Raw genomic sequence first — 20640 nt, 5'->3', positions numbered from 1 at the left:
CATGTGGGATCTTCTCGGACCAGGGCTCAAACCCGTTTCCCCCGTATTGGCAGGTGGATTCTTAACTACTGCGCCACCAGGGAAGTCCACTGGTTGAATTTAGTTTTGTTGAAATGGAACAGCAGACCTCTGAGTTGTAGAAGTGCCCTGATTTGGAGGGTAGGGGGAGTTTTATAATTAGCCTCAAGACAATGACTCTTAGCTAGTTAAAGAAACACCTGAGCTTTGTGGCTGCACATTAAAATCACCTGAAGAGCTTTTTAAACACTAGTTTCTGAGATGCCGCGCCCTTCCCCAGTTTGATTAATTGTTCTGGGTGAAGCCAAGGAATCACCACTTTTTAAGTGCACCCAAGTGATTCCAGTACAGCCAAGGCTGGGAAGCTCTGGCCTCAAGGACAACTATACTAAATACTTAAATATTTATTCCTTGAGGGTTATTCTGAAGATTATGGCTTTAACTTCATTTTACAAGTTAGGAAGCTGAGACTCGGTGAAGCCATTTGTCTGAACATCACACAGAACTGCAGGTTTAGGTTTGCTGAACTCTTATTCAGACTTTCTACACACATCTCCAACACACACACACACACACACACACACACACACACACACACACGAGACAATTCTACAGAGGTAGAGGAAACTTCGAAGGGTGAGGGATTTGGTGCCTTTTTTCCTGTTGTACTTGCCTGGGTCTCCTTTCGAGTCAGAGGTTTTACCCCTTAGGCTGATTTTTATTTTTTAAGCATGCGTACAGTTGCTTCTTGTCTGTGTGCGGCCTGAAGCTGTGAAGCAGGGGCCTGCTTTTGTTTCCGATTTGGTTTGTTTTTCTGTGTGGTCAGAAATTCATAGGACTTATAGAGCCAGAGGTTGGGGAGCTTCTCCAAGACCAGGAAGTTAAATGTAGGCTGATTGGAGTGGGGCGACACAGAACTTTTAGAACAGCGGGTTGAAATCTTGGCTGCACATTGGAATCACCTAGGGAGTTGGAATTCTAAAGTGCTATTGCCTAGCCACACCCCCAGACCAATTGCATCAGAATTTCCCTGAGTAAGGCCCAGGCATCAGGATTTTTTTAAAGTGGAGAGCCACTGTTTAGAATCAGCAGCAGTGTGCTCAGGGGAGGTGGGAAAGAGAAGCCTGGACTTACTGATCTAACTGGAATAAACTTCTGATTGAGTAGAATCAGTAACCAATACTGCAAGTGTTAATTACCTCTTTCTTGTAACCAGTTGTGCTCTCTCCTGCCTCACCTCCCCAACCTCATTAACGATGAAACAAAGGCAGGATCCCAGCAGGGATGGCTGAGGAGGCCTCCGAAGAGAGGTTTGCTGTGAGAGGCTCATCGTCTACTGCTTTGTGTCCTCCGCTCCCTGCGACTCAGGCTTAGGGATGAACACAGCCAGAATCTTTTTTCCAAGGGCCTCTCCTAGTATTGAAGTGACTGACTTTTAGAAGGGTGGGCTCTGGAAAGGTTCAGGGCTTTCTCTGTCTACTTGGAAGTCTCAAGCTAGATCAGGATGGTTTCTGCCTTTCTCTCTTAGTGTTTTGGTCGAATGTCAGTAGACCTGGAAATGGACTTAGAAGATAATTTGAGACTTGGAGCGCATTCCCAGATCATCGTAGTTTGAGTGCTTTGTGTTGCTCTGAGGCAGGGGCTGGGCTGAGTGCTCTCTGGGGCCTCGCAGCCCTAGAAGGTGTGGCCACTGTCCCCACTCGCTAGACGGGACTAGACTCAGACAGCTGGTAAGTGGCAGGGCTTGGGGCCTAAACTCAGGTCTGACTTCCAAACCCAAGCTCTCAGCCACACATGACCTCCTGTCTTTCTTTCAGAGCTTTTTTGTACTTTCTGAAGAATGGGGGGGTGGGGGCCCCCTTTCTCAATTTCTGTGTCATAGCTCTGTATATACCAAGCATGATCATTGATAAAACCATGGGCTTGGGGCCAGGCAGGACTTGCCCACATCCTTCACTCGCTTCCTCATCAGGACACCAGTGCACTTGGAGAAGTGCACTTGGAGAAGTGACTGATTGTCTGTGGGCTGAGGTATCCAAGTCCACAAAATGAAGATAGTGATAACTGTCTTCCAGCATTGTTTGGATTTAAATGGTAGTATGTGGTGATAGAAATTAAAACGGTGGTATCTCCTGGAAGGGAGGAGTGGGAAAGGGTCAGGGAGGGGCTTTCTGGAGTGATGGAAATGTTCTCTATCTTGATTTGAGTAGGGGCTACATAGATGCATAAGTTGACCCAAACTCATCAAACTCTACACTTAAAATACACTTTAGTGTATGCAGATTATCTTTAAAAAGGTAAGGAGGGGCTTCCCTGGTGGCGCAGTGGTTGAAAGTCCGCCTGCCGATGCAGGGGACATGGGTTCGTGCCCCGGTCCGGGAAGATCCCACATGCCGCGGAGTGGCTGGGCCCGTGAGCCATGGCTGCTGAGCCTGTGTGTCCGGAGCCTGTGCTCCGCAACGGGAGAGGCCACAGCAGTGAGAGGCCCGTGTACTGCAAAAAAAAAAAAAAAAAAAGGTATTGGAAAGCCAAAAAAGTACAGCACATAAAATTATTCTTTATGACTTTTTTTGTCTGTTTCACGGTAAGTGCCTTACAAAATGCCGTACCATTTCCCAAAAACATATTTATTTTTGTATAAATTTAGATCTGAAATGGGTGCTTAAAAAAGTATTTCCGTTTGGGGGCAAATTTCCTTAACTAACCCCCTCCCCCCAAAAAAACTCCCAATCCATAATTATAAGCTTTTCTTTCCCCCCTGCTCCAGGTCTTCAGAGTTTTCTGAAACTCTTTACTCCCGTAAGCCATTTCTGCCATCAAATGGACAACGTGTCTTTCTGGGGGAAATGGTTGGTCATAACTGTTAGTGGCAGGTCTCTGAGGACTGATTTCACACGAAAGCTAGGAGGGAGGCATCACTGCTTCCTCTTGGCCTCTGTCTTTTGTGTTTGGCATCAGGCCACAGAGACCCCAGGTGAGCTAAGCCTGAGCTTTTGAAAACTTAACCTTCTTGTGATGTTTTCACTTGGTGAACGAAGCAGGAACAGTTTCTTGAGAAAACACCTTTCTCTCCAGGAGGCCATTCTTCGTCCGTGTCATTCTGCAGCGCCCTGACAGCAGTGGGTTCCCCAGTGGGTGATTTCCCGGCCATTCTTTTGAGGGGATGGAGGTCAAGCAAGTTGGCCATTGCCTCTACTATCACTGGTGGATGGCAGGTTGCCACTCATTAGTCCCTTAGCCCATTTAAAAAATAACACTTGTGGGGACTTTCATGTTGGCGCAGTGCTTAAGAATCCGCTTGCCAATGCAGGGGACTTGGGTTCGAGCCCTGATCCGGGAATATCTCACATGTCATGGAGCAACTAAGCCCGTGTGCCACAACTACTGAGCCTGCGCTCTAGAGCTTGCAAGCCACAACTACTGAGGCCCGCGTGCCACAACTAATGAAGCCTGTGTGCCTAGAGCCTGTGTTCTCAACAAGAGAAGCCACCGCATTGAGAAGCCTGCACACTGCAAGGAGGAGTAGCCCCCACTCACCTCAACTAGAGAAAGCCTGTGTGCAGCAACGAAGACCCAAAGCAGCCAAAAAATAAATAAATGAATAAATTAAAAATGAATAAATAAATTCTAAAAAAATAACAGTTGTGTTTTACCAGCTATAAATGTAACATGTGTTTATTGTGGGAGGTCTGTAAAAGAAAAGCATAAAGAATAAAAAAAAACAAAAACAGTCCTTTTTCAGTCCAGGGTATAGTTTTAAAGGTTCTGTGTTGTCAGTGCCCTCCAGCTGAAACCACCAAGAGTATGTCTGTAGTCATAGTTGGGTTTGTTTTCTTGGTGCATTGAGGGAGAACTGTGGAGGGTCTCAGAAAGACGACTCGGGCTTCTGGTGGGTGATTGTGGGAAGGACTCAGGAAGTGGGGCTTTGCTCTGTGTTGAATGCTGCTGGGAAACAGGGCTAATTCTGGGATTGGGTCTTAGTAATTCCTCACTTGAAGGCGGGAAGGATGGAATGGGGCTCTAATTGGTAAAGAAGCAGCCATGATGACCCTTATTGGTCATTTTTTGGGGGACAATGTCCTTGTTTTTGTCTGTGTTCAGACATAATTACAGGGGGGCCTCACTTGTGTCTTGATGCATCAGCGGCCGAGTTGCCTTGTCTGCTGGTGATGTGCTGTGAAGTCATTCACATTCTGTGGGAACCCCGAGGCCGTGGCGTGAGTGCTGGGCCAGCTCGTGGCCAGCAGTGCTGTGCTCCAGATCCAGTAAAGACTCAGCCACTCTTGGAATCGTCAGCTATAGAATGTTCCCTATTCAAGAAAAGTTTTCTGCTGGGAGTCTGGGATTAGCAGATGTAAACTATTATATATAGGATGGATAAACAAGGTCCTACTGTATAGCACGGGCAGCTATATTCAGTATCCTATGATAAACACAGTGGAAAAGAATATGAAAAATGCGTATAACTGAGCCACTTTGCTGTACAGCAGAGACGGGCACAACGTTGTAAATCAGCCAGACTTCAATTAAAAAAATAAAATTTGGGAAAAAAGAAAAGTTTTCTTTGAATACACACATGCCAGGTACCAGTCTCCTTTCCTGCGTCTGCTTAGATCAGACACTGCATCCATTTGTCTTACGGGGATGTACATGGTCGCTGGCAGTGCTCTTTAGGGAGACTCAGCGGATCTTGCTGTTTGGGGAAGTACTAGTACAGGAAGTCTCCAATTTGCAATAACTTGCTTCCAAGAGTTTTTATGTCTTTTGTTGAGTACTTAGAAACACTTATTCCCTGTAAGGGAACGGTAGTTGAGACCCCACTCAATTTCCTGAAAGCTTGTTTCATGGGTAATTCAACAGAAAAGTGGCACCTTTAGCTGTTCCGTTGTGCATAGCAGTAAGGAAACGGGACCTTGGCAGTGCTTTCGGCCACTTTAGGATACAGCCAGGGTGTTCATTTATACGGGTAGTGGGCACAAAGGAAGTCCTTGTAATGCAAGACTTAGTGGCAAACTGGTACTTGCAGGGTCAGCAGTGAAGCCAGTGTATGAGGCTGTCTGCTTGGAGTTTGGGGCAGGTTGGGGAGTGCATGCTCCTCCCAATGGGTTAGCCGACGCCCCAGCTCCCACCACTGGTTCCCCTGCTGGCCTAGTTGGCCTCTGATTTTAAGAGAAGCCAGAAACTCAGATTTTCCTGTGAATTCTCCCGAGTTGTCAACGCTGGGAGTAAACTTTGTTTTCAATGCAGTGTACACTTGGACTAAGCAGAACACATCTGGAGGCCAGCTGCAGCACACTGGCTGAGAAAAGTAAATCAGGCCTGGTGCTGTGACCCTAGTGCCCCTGTGTTTGTCCCCTGGCAGGAAGAGATGTCAGGAGAAAGTGTGGTGAGCTCAGCGGTGCCAGCAGCTGCGACCCGCACCACTTCGTTCAAGGGCACGAGCCCCAGTTCCAAGTACGTGAAGCTGAACGTGGGTGGAGCCCTGTACTACACCACCATGCAGACGCTGACCAAGCAGGACACCATGCTGAAGGCCATGTTCAGCGGGCGCATGGAGGTGCTCACGGATAGTGAAGGTAAGCCCAGCCTCTGGGACATGCTTGTGGTCGAGGGCTTCCTTCCAGTTCAGAAAACCAACGTGAAACAGGCAGTGTCCACAGGCCCAGGTTTCCTGTTGTGCTCAGTGTTACTGGGCGTGCAGGGAGCCTTGAGAGTGAGTAACAGGGAGACTGGATCTAATCGGGGGGGAGGGGGAGGTGGTCAAGGAGGGCTTCCCTGAGGAGGTGACACCTAAGCTGAGAGCTGAAGATGAGTAGGAGTCAGCGGGATGGCGGGGGGTCATAATCTCGACTTAGCTGTTGATTTGCAGTGTGACTGTGAGAAAGTCACTTCCCCGCCCCAGGCATCAGCTCTGTACAGTGGACGCTGGACTGGCTGCCCTGGTTGGCTCTCTTCCCATTCTCTCGGTCATGATTCTGTGATGTCAGAGTGAAACTCGAGTGTGACAGAGGTGGGAGCGTTTTCTCTGGACCGTTGTCCTCCTAGGATGGGGTCCTGATAAAAGACTCACAAACCTGGATTTTGGAGTCTCAGCTCCCCATTTTCTTGTCTGGTGACCCTAATCAAGTTGTTTAGCCTGTCGTCGTCTCATTTCTCCATCTGGCAAATGGGCACAATGACACCCACCCCGGGGGGACTGCTGGCCCATAGTAAGCATTCAATATATGTATATTCAATGCGTGGGTTTTTTGTTTTTGCTTGTTTTTAGTTGTGGCATGGGAACTTAGTTGTGGCATGCGGACTTCTTAGTTGCGGCATGCGAGCTTCTTAGTTGCAGCATGCATGCGGGATCTAGTTCCCTGACCAGGGATCGAACCTGGGCCCCCTGCATTGGGAGCGTGGAGTCTTACCCACTGGACCACCAGGGAAGTCCCCAGTGTGTGGTTTTTTTTTCTTTTTGTGGAAAGTCATGTTAATGAAGGGCAAAGAATTGTTTAAAATGGTCCTACTTCCCATAACTACTTCCACCCACCTGGAACACTCAGACCCCTGCAAGAGGGAGCATCCTTCTTTGGCTGGGTTTATGGGGCAGGTCACATGAGGTTTAAAGATGGCCCCATCCTTCATTCCTTGGCCTGAGCTTGCTTGAGACCAGGCCAGACCACGGCTTGGCTTGACCCTACCTTACCTGTTTCCGAGGCTGGCCTCTGTGCTGACGCCCCTGCCTTTCTCGAGATGGTAGTTCCTGGAAGAGTGGCGAGTTTTGACACAGGGGTGGGATTGGGGGCTCTGGGCCTGGTGTGCACAGCGTGTTCTCCTATCCTAAGAGGGCCACACCCTGGACTGTCAGCTAGTGGGGGCGTCTCCCTCTGTGTCCTGGAGAAGCCAGGCTGCTGGGGAACCTTCAGTCCCACTTCCCTGGGCTCCCCACAAACTTGGGTTTCTGGCCCAGCAGCAGGTGAATGAGGTCAGAGCCCCAGAGCTGCCTCAGTGCCCCACCCAGAAAACGCCAGGGTTTTTATGAGTAGGAGGATCCCCTCTGCTGGGCCGCACCCAGCATGGCCCGGGAGTATTTGTGGAAATCAAGACAATAGCACCCCAGCTGCTGAAGGAAGTGGACCTTATCTGAGACCCCAGGATTGTTGTGGCCTTTCTTCCGCCCTGCCCAGTCTCTGGCGGGGCTCAGGAAAAGCGGCTGGCTCGCTTCCAAGGCAACGTGGAAGCCGTGTCTCCTTGAGAGCCCTCACCTTGGTGGCTTGATGCTGTGTCACAAAGGAGACAGAGTCCGCAAGCTTTCCCATCCCCCAACTGGGAGACGCACGAGAGTGGAACCAGTGGGCCTGTGCAGGCTTCTAAACAGCTGCCAGAGGATGTCCTTGGTGCTTCGTGGAAAACCCAGCATCTCCAGGGAAGCAGTGCTGCCTTTGACACTCCAAACCTCAGCTGTTTCCACTTCACAGAACTCCAGCCCCCTTCAAGTCATCATGAAAAGCTCACAGTATGGCCTTTTATGGGTTTTGTTTCATTTAAGCCTCACCTTAACCCTTTAAGGGGTGGCTGCTGTTACCAGTTGCTAAGTGAGAAATCCACATCTCAGAGAGGTGAAATGCTTTTTCAAAAGCTACGGGGCTGGAAATGATGAAGCTACTGAACCCAGGACTTGCTGGCTCTTACTGTCTGTTGTGTGTGGTTTGATGTGGGCCCAGCCCTAGGCCTGGTCGTCTGAGTGTGGCAGCCTTATGGTGCAACCACCAGCTTAGAGATGAAGCCCTTTTGGGCCTGGGGTGTCAGGCTGAGTGTCTGGTCTTCCAGCCAGCGCTGTGCTGGCAGAGCAATCCTCTTGGCCCCTGCGGAGTACACTGCCCAGCCTGACCCATGGCCTAAGCACACCCTTGGATCTACAAAGCGCGGTAGACTTTCTGCATCTCACAGCTTCACCCTGGCCTTCAAGCAGGAAGCTTGTCGGTGGCAGTGAAATTTGCCACAGACAGGCCCAAATGCCAAGTGTGGCTCACCCAGGCGAGTGAAGCCAGCAGGACGGCATGCTAGTTAAAGAACAAGGGCTCTGAAGATACCGAACAGTATATGCATTGTGTTGCTAGAAATCTGTACAGGATACCTGAGAAGCTGGTTGCTTCTGGGGAGGGGACCTGGGGTCCTGGGTGGGTGGCAGACTCTCTTGCACTACACGCCTTTCTGCCTGCCTGAGTTGTATACCGTGTGCACGTAATTCCTCAACAGAGAGGAGCGTGGGTGTTGGAGGTGGACCTGGATTTGAGTCCTGCTCTGTCCCATGGTAGCTGTCCCAGCTAACCGCTGTGGAGCAGTTTCCACGTATTGGGCATTGTGCTCACACAGGCTCATTTGCTGTTCACTGGTGATGTGACACTAGTCGAGTGACTTTTTCTCTGAGCCTCTTTCCTCATTTAAAAGTTGCAAATGATAATGCTTTTCGGGGTTGTCATGGGGATTACATGAGGACGTTAGAAAGCCCTTGACAGGAGGCCCGGCACTTTGGGAGACTCAGTAAATGGGGGCTGTCTGTTATCGCTTTAGTCCTGCCTGGGCTGGGGTGTAGAGGGGCCGGGGCTGTGGGGAAGGGTCTCAGCACGCTGTGGAGAAGTGGCCTGCCTTGGCCTTGTGGGATGAGGGTGTTGCAGTCTCACGTTCCCCCTACAGGGGTCGCTCTTCTGAGAGGACACGGTGGCAGTGATTAGGCCTTTCCCAGACTCCTCCCCAGAAAGGTTCAGTTCCTGCAGTGCTAGAATTTCTCCCGGAGCCCTTGTCATTGTCGTCATTGGCGGGTGGATTTATGTGGCCCTTTCGTAACACGACTTTTGTCCGGCCCTCACCTGTAGTTGCCTGCCTCATCCCTGTTGCTTGTAGTACTTTCCCGCCTTAAATGGTGTCTGGTCTCTGGCTAATGTTTTTGGAGTAAGGAAGTCTATAAACTAGATCAGAGAAGAGAGTCATTAATCTAATTATCAGTAGGCGTTCCCTAGAAAACCAGTGGGGCAGTGGAATAAGCAGGAAAACTGCAGTACCCGCAGGCCTCCTGCCTTATGCAAAATTCTGAAATAAGTTGAAAGCGTTTAAACCGCATAATGTAACAAACTCCCCTGTGCCCCGACTCAGACAAGGACTAAAACATTATCTGGACCCATGGGGCTTCTCTTTACCCTCTCTGCCTCTCTCCCTTCTAGCCATGACCTCTAAGTAGCTTGACTGTGGGGTCACTGGGGTGGATTTCAGTCTTTGCTGCACAGAGTCACCCTCAGAGCTAAACCTTGATGCCTGTCGTCCACCCACCCCACCCCCGCCCCCACTCCTCAGCCAGATGTAACTGGACAGGGTGTGGTGGGCATTAGGACTTTAAGAGCTCGCGGTGGGATTCTAATGCGCAGCCAGGGCTGAGAACCACTGGTGTGGGGCTTTGCGTGAATTACTGTTACTACAGCTGTTTATGTCCGTAACCACCGTATAGTTGGTGCATTTTTAAACATCATATAAACGGTGTTACATGTCATAGCTTGTACGTAGCCTTTTAGCTTTTGCTTTAGTGAGCGTTATGCCTGTGAGATTGATCCATGAGAAAACAGCTCTAGTTCACACATTTCCCTGAAGTAGAGTGTTCCATGCAGTTTATGGATCCGTGTTCTGTGATGGTTATTTAGGCTGTTTCCAGCGTTCACTGTTAGGAATATTATCATTCTCCAACACTCTCCCAGTGCATGTGTGGGCTCTGCTTCCCAACCCTTGCCACATCATGGCACACCCAGAAAATAATATTTTTACTTTGGTGAATGAAAAAGCTCTGGAGTCCCCAGGCCCCAGCCAGCCCCACGCCCCCCCACCCCCGGCCCAGGGCCCACAGCATTAAGGTCCTACCCACCATTGGGAGCTCTGTCCTGGAGTTGATTCCCAAGAGGGGAATTGGGGATCATATCCTCGACTTGATTAGGTATTAGCGGTTGTGTCAGTTATCCTCCCCACAGGGGTCTGAATTTTTGCCAACACTGGGCACCTGTCATTGTTTGCTTACTACCAATCTGATGGTTATGATACAGTACTTTGTTGTTTTATTTAGCATTTCCAGTGCATTGAGTGACTTATGTTTATTGGCCATTGTGTTTCATCATTTAGCTGCCGGACAGTATCTTTACACATTTTCCCATTTTCCTTTTTTCTTTCTTTGTAGAAGTATATATTCTGGATCATATTTCTTTGTGGTCTTATGTTGTAAATATCTTCACCCAGTCTGATTTGTTGACTCTGATACCTCGAAGTTTTTACATTATTTTTTACATTTAGATCTTTGATCTATTTCAGTCAGTGGTGCTCAACCAGAGATGATTTTTGACCCTCAGGGACACTTGGCAATATCCAGAGACGTTTCTGGGTGTCACGTTTTGGGTGTGGGAATGCTATTGGGTGGAGGCCAGGGATGCTGCTGCATACCCTATGGAGAGTCTCTCCATAACAAAGAATCACCCGGTCTAAAGCGTCACTAGTGCCGAGGCAGAGAAACCCTGCCCTAGAGATTCTGATTTAGGAATGAGGCTACTTCCAAGAGTCTGAATTTGTAACAAGGACCCAAGTACCTTAGGCAACTTATGAACAGGCAAGTTTGGGGACCATAAAAATCTAAATACCTTAGTATGGAGAAGGAGAGGTCAGTGAAAGCTCCCTGGAGGAGGTGGGGGAGGGAAGGAAAGAGGATGTACCTGGTCTGCTGGCGGGGCTGGGAGGGGGCAAGCCCGGCGGTCCAGCCCCCCGTCTCTGAGCCAAGCCTCCTCCCAGGCATCCCAGAAACCACGCAGACCCCCTTCCTGGGGACTGGAACATTCTGCCTCTGGATGCCGCTGCCACTCCTGTCTGTTCTCCAGTGATGATGCCATATGTAAAGGGCTCACCATCAGAGACCTATTTGATGGCTGCTGGCAGACCCGGCATTGTGCTCTGTGCTTCCTGTACATTCTCTCATCTTACCTTTATGCCAGCCCAGGGAGGAACCATTTTTAGAACAGGAAACCATAGGACAGAGAGGTTAAGTGAGACACCAATGTCATCCAGCAAGTAGGTGCAGAGCTGGGTTTCCAGTACAGGCCTGTGCTGTCTCACTCAACCCGTCCCAGAGCCTCCGGGTCTACACCCCTCACTCTTCTTTCCAGCCCTGCCAAAGGGGCCAGGGAGCCCAGGTCGCCCTGACCTGGCTTGGCTTCCCTTAGCTTGTCTATATGCTGGGGACTGGAGCTGACTGCTTCAAAAGGATCGATTCCTGCTTTGAAAGCAACTAAAATATTTTGAAGTCAAAATGTTAATTGAAACCTCATGGAGAGTGCGTCTGGCTCTGCTCTCTTTTTTTGCCCTTATTTGTCCAAAGTATGATTCCTTCACCACAAGCATTTCCTGACAGCATTCTTGAGCCAGAGCCCAGTGTCACGGTCCGCCTGTTCGTTTATGGAAACTCTGGACTGTCACTTGGGTAATTGATTTCAGGGGCCCTCGTTCTTTCTGAGTGGCTGCGTTGTCCACGCATCAAAGGCAGACGAGGACATTTTCTTCCCAGAGCGGCTGGGTGGAATTTGTTGCCCTTTCTCCCAAAGACTGAGGTTCTACGTGTCTTCTCAATTTCGTATGATGAAAAGAGTTTTCCTACGAGTTCCTTGCTTCTTTGTGGTTTAGGTCTGCCTCCCCAGCTTTTGGGAGTGTCCCTGGACCTCCCTGAGCCTCTGTTTTCATCTGAGGAGAATGCAGGGGAATGAGCCTCCATCACCAGGAACTGTTGGGAAGCTAATACGGTCTTTCCATACCTTGTCGGCTTGCTGGAGGGAGAGCACTTGATCCACGGTCACAACAGGGGTCACAAGCTGCTGGCCAGCAGGCCCTGTTGTGGCTGCCCTGTCGTGGGTTAATGACAGGTTTTTTAAAAAAAATCGGTTTACTGTTCTTTAGAAGTCTGGAGATTTCACAGGGAAATCTGCATTTTTGGCTTCTCCTGGAACATCAGGGGCTCTCTCAGCCCTGGGCCTCATTCCTGCCTGGCCAGTTTTGGCTGGAGTGGGAAGAACCCCCTTGGGGGGCGGGGGCGGGGAGAGGCAGGGCCTGGGCTGTGGTCCGCCCGATCCACCTGCACCTGGTTATCCTGTGTGCTCAAGGCCCCTGTAGGCATCTGAGCTGCAGAACAGATACTGAGTACGCACTTTGTTGTCTCAGCTGGAGAGGGGAGCGGGAACATAATGTCCAGCGGGCACTGTCAAGGTGACAGGATTTACCACACCTGTGAAGGCCTCGTTGTCCTTCCTCGGATCCAGGGTCTGACTCCAGGCCACACATTTGCTTTGTGTTTGCCGAGATTGGGGATTAACTTCTTGCTGTACTCAGGAGGCCATAGCAGCGTGGAAGTGCCACGCAGAAGGCTCTGGAGGGACGAGACGGGACCTTTAACCAAAGGCCCAGGAACCGTGGACTGAGGAGTAGTTGCAAAGCGGAACGTGGAAATGGCCTCCTTGTCAACTCTCCTGGTGATGGCGGCAAAGAACACTAACTAGTGCGCTAGAACACCTGAGCACACTTGGCGGGGCTGGACTCGGGGGAGGCGGGCCGGCTTGTGACCGGACGTGAAAAGGTGCCTTGGCTGCCCTTGGCCTCCATTGGCCTCTGCTGCCGATCCAGGGGCTGGGGTCTGAGGAGGATTTGGGAAGACATAGTGGTCTTCGGAGTGGAAACCTGGCTCTTTTCCCAAGCTGAGGGAAAGCAGGGGCAGAGAATGAGTGATTCCTGTGTGAACCTCCTAACTTCCCTGGGCGCTGGCGTTTCCTCACCTGCAGTGCGCAGCAGGAGACTTGGGGCCCCCTTCCCGGGGTGACCCTGCTTATCGGGAAGGCCGGGACTTCTCCGTCTGTCTGGCTTCACGTTTTCTCTTGAGATGTACTTGGTCTTCACCTCAACCCTGCTTCCCCTTCTGGTACCTCCTCCTCCCCTTCCCAGGCTCCAGTCCTCTTTCCTCTTCCCAGTAGCATTTGCATTTCAGCGAGGAATTTCGAGAAGCGAAGCCGCATGGCGGCCCTGCAGACCAGGGCCAGGACTGGAGACTGGAGAAGACACTGAGAAGCGGCAGGACTCGCCTTGTCCCCACCCACAGGCACGATTTCGTACTGTGCCTGGTTCCGGTCAGCAGCTGGAATGTGTTTCCGTATCTCATGAATGCCAGCGCCATCTCCCCAAGTTAGACTGAACTGCTTGAGGGCAGGGTCTGGCTGGTCACCATTTTATCTCTGATCGCTGTCATTAGCCACTAAACACTTGTTTGGGGGGTTACAGATGGAATTTTCTGTGGTGGTGCTGGTGAGTGCCTGGGGGTCACCCTTGGGAGTCAGATGTCACTGACTCCCTGCAGTGTGAGCCGTCTGCTTCCTTAGAAATGGCTCTGTTATTTGGGAGTCTGAAAAAAAAAGCTTTGTTGTAAAAGGGAATAGATATTTTCACACCAGAAGCCTTTCCCCTGTCAATGGGATGTGCTCATTTGGACCCATTTTATCCAGGTGTGGGGTAGGCCCTCTTGCGATATTCTTAACATAGGGATTTTTGAGGTACTTGAGGAACATGCTTTTAGGCCCCAGGGGCCATGGACTTCCCTGGCAGTCCAGTGGTTAAGACTCCGTGCTTCCTTCGCAGGGGGCACCGGTTCAATCCTTCCTTTGGTGTGGCCAAAAAGTTAAAAATAAATAAATAAAATAAAGGAGCCCAAACCAGTGAGTCTGGGGTGTGCTTGTCTGCAGCCAGCGGGGCCTGGTCAGCCCTTTGCTGGTAGCTGGGCAGGTGGGGCCGCAACCCTCTCTGTGGTCCTGCTCTCCCCGGAGGTGGTGGGAGCCAAGAGACACCCCAGCTCTCCTCCCGCCTCCTCCCACCACAGGCTGGATCCTCATTGACCGGTGTGGGAAGCACTTTGGTACCATACTCAACTACCTTCGTGACGGGGCGGTCCCCTTGCCTGAGAGCCGCCGGGAGATCGAGGAGCTGCTGGCAGAAGCCAAGTACTACCTGGTCCAGGGCCTGGTGGAAGAGTGCCAGGCAGCCCTGCAAGTAGGTATCACCCTTTCTCCCCGTGTGGGCGGGGAGAGCCCCAGACTCATCTGCCTTTCTCATTGTCCCCCTCCCTCATTGAGCTGTTGTGAGAGTTAATGAGTTGACCCCGGAGCTGCTCCCCTCTGGCCTGCGCGACCCCCGAGAGGCTTCCCTGTGATGCTGAGGCCACCTGACTGCTCTCTGGCTTATTTCAGCCCCCATGGTGTTGGGTCCTCTCCCTGTGTGCATTGTAACCCTTCAGTACCGAGCCATGGGGTGTAAAACCTGATCCTTTTCTGGACTCATTGGGAGACTTATTCTCATCCCACAAGTCGTTGTTGAGAGCCCAGCGTAATCTCTACAGACAGACACCCCTCACTCCTCAGCTGGAGCTGGGGAAGGACTGCTGGGGTCAAGTCTAGGGACAGTAAAATCCCTCCAAAACCAGAACGCTTCTAGATGTAGCCAGCAGCCATTTATTTCAAGGCAAGTTAATTCATGGCAGAGAATCAGAAGATCCCCTTTGCGTTGTCCTAGGAATTGGATCTGTAAACGTGAGGCTCTTGGGTGGCTCTCCACTGGGACAGTACCCACGATGCCAGTCTGCCTGAGGAACTGGTATTTACCTGAGGAGCTGTTATTTGCACCACCCCTGCCGCTACTGCCAGTCTGTGAACTCTCTGTAAATCTAACTGAATGTTGTAGCTTTTACTTTGTTATTTTTTATTTCATTTGTATGTTTATTAAAGTAATGCATGTAAAGCGTTTACCAAGGCAAGTTAGTATTGTAAGCTAGGTTGATGTCAAAAACACTAGCATACGCCTTCCACCCACTCCCACCCCTGCAGCAGCCTCTTTTAATTCTTGCAGCAGTTCTTTACTCACCTATTTCTTTACTCACCTATTTATTGATTTTCCAGTTTACCACATTATCTACTGGCGTTTCTGTAGAAAATTAAAATTTAGCTCATGTACCACCCCAGCCACTACCAAACTTGCCTGCACGTATTCCTTCTCCCAGTGTAGTTTATCACAGTTTTGATTAAATCCGTACTCAGAGTTTACGTTGAGTTGTGTAAATATTGTTAACAGTTGAGCCACAGAGTACACAGTGATTATTTCCTTTCTCGTGTAACTTTTCAGTTTGCCAGAATTAGTGATTGCTTCATTGTCTTTTGTTTGCTTGGTTTTCTAAGCACACATCCCTAATTCAGCCCTAAATTCTCAGAAACTTCAGTCTCCTTCTGGTATGTTCAGACACATCAGGGAATCTCTGTTTCATCTTTGTCTTAGAGACATGCCCTCTGGGTTCCTTTTTGTGGTTTCTGTTAGTCTGAGATTAAACCTCCAGGACTGACCTCCTAATTTCTCTCGCCCTTATCCTTCTATTTTCTCAGAGCGTTTTTTCAGTTTTATCTTTTCAACGCTTCTATTGAATTTTTCATTTCTGCTATCGTATTTCTGACTCCCGAGAGCCTTTTCTAGTTCTCCGAGTGCTCTTTTTTATATAGCACGCTGATCTTGTTTCATGGGATGCGGTATCTGCTCTCATCTGTCTGATGATACTATTTGAAGTTTTCTTTCTGCTGCCTTCATTGTGTGACTCCTTCTCTTACTTTTTCTCTTTGTTTTGGTTTCAGTCTCATATTTGAGAGGCTTTCCGGGTATAATCTGATGGTCCTTGGTCTGTTGAAATTCAAGAGTAAAGGCTCTGAAACACTGTATGTATTGTTGTCCAGTGGGCTTCAGTGGCAGATGATAAGGCTGGCTTTTTCAGTGGGAACTCTCAATGTCAGAAACTGTAAGCCTTTTTTTTTTTTTTTGGACAGGTGGTTCCCTGTAGAGGAATCCTCCACTCTCTTGCCTGGTGGGTATAAGCCCAACTGGCTGCCTTCTGAGATCTGAGTAGGAGAAGGGGCTGGGGTGGGGGTAGGGCTCACCATTTAGTGTGTAGATGGTTCACTTAATCTCCCGTTTTCGGAATAGCAGCTCAGCCCTGTCTTCTCCTGTACAAACTGCTCCAGGAAAGTGGACTTTTCTCCTGCCAGGCTGGGGTAGGGGATCCATCTGGAGGTCTCACCAGTGCTTCTGTCGACTAGCAGGCAACCCTCTGCTCTTGCCCTGAGTCCACCAGCCTTCAAAGCTGTGGATTCTTTCCCATCTGCCAACTTAGGTTTCAGCGTTCTGCTCCTTGGTTATCACTCACTTGAGACCTGCTTTCCAGACTTGAATTTTTGACATCTTTTGTCTGCTGACCTCACTTTTCCCATTCTTTCTCTCCTTATGGGCTTATAATTCCTCTGCAGTCATTGCAGTGGGGTTTTAGGAGCTTTGATGCAATCATATTTCATCTGCCATATTTAGGGTTTATTTTTGAGTGGCTTCCTGGGCTGTGAAATGTGTCATTGTTGTTAGTATTTATATGCCAAGCACCCTGGCATACAACAGTCCTGGCCGAAGAGCGGGTTCATTGGAGAACTCCACTCCTGGTCGTCCCCCATCCTACTTCACTGGTGCTGAGAATCCTCCTCTCTTCCCAGCCACGGCTGCCCCATCTCCCCTCGCCAGAGTCCGTCTTTGCCCGGCAGGCCAGCTTAAACAGTTCAATGCTGGGCAGGCCTCCCAGGCTGAAAGCATGTTTTGTTCCAGCAGAACAAAGATACTTATGAGCCTTTCTGCAAAGTTCCTGTCATCACCTCATCCAAGGAAGAACAGAAACTTATAGCGACTTCAAATAAGGTATGGTGGAGGCAACCTTGTGGCATTTCTTTTGCTACCAAAAGTGGTGGAGGTTATTCTGAGTAAGTTTTGGAATAAAAATGTGCGAAATTGCCTGGGCAAGGCCTGAGAAGGGGTCAGGAATGGGAGAGTATAGCTCATCTTTTGTTTCTCCTGGTGCTGGCTCACGCAGTGTCCCTCTCCAGCCCCACCCCAGCCAGCAGGCTATGCTTATCTGCCTCTTCAGGCAGATGGCAGGGCTCCAGTGCTGTGGGAAGCCGGTGGTCCTTTGCACCTGCACTCCAAGTGACTCTCTTCTTCCTTTTTTTAAAACAACCCACAGCCAGCCGTGAAGTTGCTCTACAACAGAAGTAACAACAAATACTCGTATACCAGGTAAGGTGTTGGCCAGAAAAGACATCTGCACTCAAACCAGCCAGGCCCACTCCCCTCGTTCCCTTCAGATGAGGGTGGCCTTTTTGCACCTCTAGAATGCCCAGATGGATCGATAGATACGAAATCAAATTCACACATACCATAAAATTCACCGTTTAAAAATACACAATTCAGTGTTTTTTAGTATATTCAGAGTTGTGCTACCATCACCACTTACCTAATTGTAGACCATTTTCATCACCTCAGAAGGAAACCTATACCTGTTAGCAGTCGCTCCCCATGGCCCCCACCCTCTTCTCTCCCCCAGCCCTAGGCAACCACTACTTTGCTTTCTGTTTCTATGGATTTGCCTACACCGGACATTTCATATATGTACAATCTTATAATATGTTGCTTTTTGTGTCTGGCTTCTTTCACTTAGCATAACGTTTTCAAAGTTCATCCACGTTGTAGCACGCATCAGTACTTCATTCATTTTATGGCTGAAAAATACTCCATTGTTCAGACAGACTACATTTTGCTTGTCCATTCATCAGTTGATGGACAGTTAGGGTTGTTGCCACCTTCTGGCCGTTAGGAATAATGCTGCTGTGGACATGCATGTACACATACATGTTTTCATTTCTCTTGGGTGGATACCTAGGAGTGCAATTGCTGGGTCATATGGTAACTCTACGTTTAATCACTTGAGGACCTGCCGAACTGTTTTCCAAAGTGACTATGCTATTTTATGTTCCCACTAGCAATATATACAGGTTTCTAGAATGCCTTTTGGCTCTTGGGAACATGTGGCTCTAAATCAGGAACTTATGGGTTGTAGGGGTATTAGATGAAGTTATTTAAGACCCATAAATGGGCCCAGGATAAAAAGTCTCCCTCGGGCAGGTCACTCAGCCTCTCATGTGGCTCTGTGGGGCTCTCCTCCATGTCCCCGACCTGGTGCCTCTGCCTGCAGACCCCGTGGTTTCAGCATTTCATTCCTGGCTGTTGCACAGCAGGGCGTCCGCCCTAGCTCGCTGGTGAGGAGCGCAGACTTAGAGGCCAGAGCTGTCTTTTTGAGGCTCAGCTCTGCCATTTATTAGTTTTTGGCCTCAGCCAGTTCCCTAATTTCTCTGACCCTTGCTTTCCTTTGAGCTTTGGGGACTGTAGTGCCTTCTTCACGGGCTTACTGTGAGGTTGAAAAGGGATGTTGGAGATAATGGGCCCGGTGTGTGGAAACACTCCCCCACTAGTGGTGGCTGTTAACACCAGCTTGTAATCAATCACTTTATCAAATGCTCTTTTGCAGCAATTCTGACGACAATATGTTGAAGAACATCGAACTGTTTGATAAGCTGTCGCTGCGCTTTAATGGAAGGGTCCTGTTCATAAAGGATGTCATTGGGGACGAAATCTGCTGCTGGTCCTTCTACGGCCAGGGCCGCAAGATCGCTGAAGTCTGCTGTACCTCTATCGTCTACGCCACCGAGAAGAAACAGACCAAGGTAAGGGCCTCCAGAGGACGGTTCTGAGTGGCTAGTCTGAAATCTGTATTTGAAAAACTTCCCTTTCTCCTTGAGCAAAATACACTTCAAGAGGGAAAGGCTCTAAAAATGCTTTCCTTGACTCTTGACTGCTCGTTGTTCAAATATTCATTCTCTTTTGGGCCCTGGAAAGATCCAGATGTAGGCTTGGAAGAACAGAATGGCATTTCCTTTCTGACACCCAGTGAGTATAGACAGTCATACTGCTCATGGGTTCCTTTTCTGTAAAGGTTGATTCAGACGGGTCCTTGTACCCGTGTGTACCCCGCTGCCTGCATTTTCTCCTCTGTCATCAACGGTCTGACCCCACCTATGCCAGCTCCTTGCCGTCTTCCTCTCGACGCTGTTTCCCACCACACTGGCCCCATCCATCTCACTCATCAGGAGCAGTGCTACCTTCAAGGTCTTGACCTTGGCCTTCTAGTCGTGAGCCCCTACTTCCTTGTCATCTGTCCTCCTCTTACCCACCGACTTGGGCAGCCCTCCACCCTCACGGGGCCCTCTCAGCACTCCTTGTGAATCTGGGTGGCTTCTTCCCAGCATGTGACTCCCTGACTGATCTGGACTCTGGACCCATTTTTATGTCATCCTCTGCAAACCAGTGGACCTGACCTCTCCCTTGGCTTCTGTCTCTGTGCTGTTTTGCAAAGCTAGATCATGCTGCAGAGTGTGGTTAGAGATCTGTTAATTGATATTCACTCCCTTTAGGTTTCTGCTTGCCTACCCTCCTCCTTAGGCTATGTGACTGGGTTGTTTTTGTCTTCTGTTTTCCTCCCTTCTATTTTTTTCTTTTTATTGAAGTATAGTTGATTTATAATGTGTTAATTGCTGTACAGCAGAGTGACTCAGTTATACATATACACATTCTTTTTCACATTCTTTTCCATTATGGTTTATCACAGGATATTAAATATAGTTCCCTGTGCTATACAGTAGGACCTTGTTGTTTATCCATCCTATATATACCAGTTTGCATCTGCTAATCCCAAACTCCCAATCCATCCCTCTCCCATTCTATTCTCTGTGTCTATGATTCTGTTTCATAGATAGGTTCATTTGTGTCATAATTTAGATTCCACATATAAGTGATATCATATGGTATTTGTCCTTCTCTTTCTGACCTACTTCAGTTAGTATGATAATCTCTAGTTGCATACATGTTGCTGCAAATGGCATTATTTCTTTCTTTTTTATGGCTGAGTAGTAGTATTCCATTGTATATATGTACCACATCTTCTTTATCCATTCATCTGTTGATGGACATTTAGGTTGTTTCCATGTCATGGCTATTGTGAATAGTGCTGCTATGAACATAGGGGTGCATGTATCTTTTTTTGAATTATAGTTTTGTCTGGGTATATGCCTGGGGATTGCAGGATCATATGGTAATTCTGTTTTTAGTTTTCTGAGGAAAACCTCTACGCTGTTTTCCACAGTGGCTGCACCAACTTACATTCCTACCAACAGTGTAGGAGGGTTCCCTTTTCTCCACACCCTCTCCAGCATTTGTTATTTGTAGACCTTTTTCTTTTTTTTGAAGATATTTTAATTTTTTTGTGTTTAATTTTTATTTTATATTGGAGTATAGTTGATTAACGATGTTGTGTAGACTTTTTAATGATGGCCATTCTGACTGGTGTGAGCATGTAGTTCATTGTAGTTTTGATTTGCATTTCTCTAATATTTAGTGATGTTGAGTATCTTTTCATATGCCTATTGGCCTTCGGTATTCTTTGGAGAAATGTCTCTTTAGGTTTTCTGCCCATTTTGCGATTGGTATGTTTGTTTTTTTGTTGTTGAGTTGTATGAGCTGTTTGTATATTTTGGAAATTAAGCTCTTGTTGGTCGCATCATTTGCAAATATTTTCTCCCATCCTGTATGTTGTCTTTTCGTTTTGTTTATGGTTTCCTTTACTGT

General features: G+C 48.7%; 1 protein-coding gene across 11 annotated transcripts in view; it reads left to right on the top strand.

The window, feature by feature from the left end:
• The window catches only part of KCTD10 (potassium channel tetramerization domain containing 10), a 47480-nt gene that overhangs the window by 1780 nt on the left and 25060 nt on the right, over positions 1–20640 (top strand). For 8 of the 11 annotated variants that reach the window (XR_009566354.1, XR_009566353.1, XR_009566352.1 and 5 more), the window contains exons 2-6: positions 5381–5594; positions 13934–14103; positions 16735–16824; positions 17147–17199; positions 18488–18683. Coding sequence is in view for 4 of the 11 variants with exons in the window: in XM_060310197.1 (XP_060166180.1) it covers positions 5381–5594; positions 13934–14103; positions 16735–16824; positions 17147–17199; positions 18488–18683 (723 nt within the window). In the remaining 7 variants the exon portion in view is untranslated. Of the gene's footprint in view, positions 1–5380; positions 5595–13933; positions 14104–16734; positions 16825–17146; positions 17200–18487; positions 18684–20640 lie in introns of those variants that run through there. The other 3 variants (XM_060310199.1, XM_070046929.1, XM_060310200.1) reach the window with 2 other exon arrangements.

This window comes from Globicephala melas, chromosome 13 (genome assembly GCF_963455315.2).
Source record: "Globicephala melas chromosome 13, mGloMel1.2, whole genome shotgun sequence".
Classification (NCBI taxonomy): Eukaryota; Metazoa; Chordata; class Mammalia; order Artiodactyla; family Delphinidae; genus Globicephala; species Globicephala melas.
This window is presented reverse-complemented; position numbering and strand designations above follow the sequence as displayed.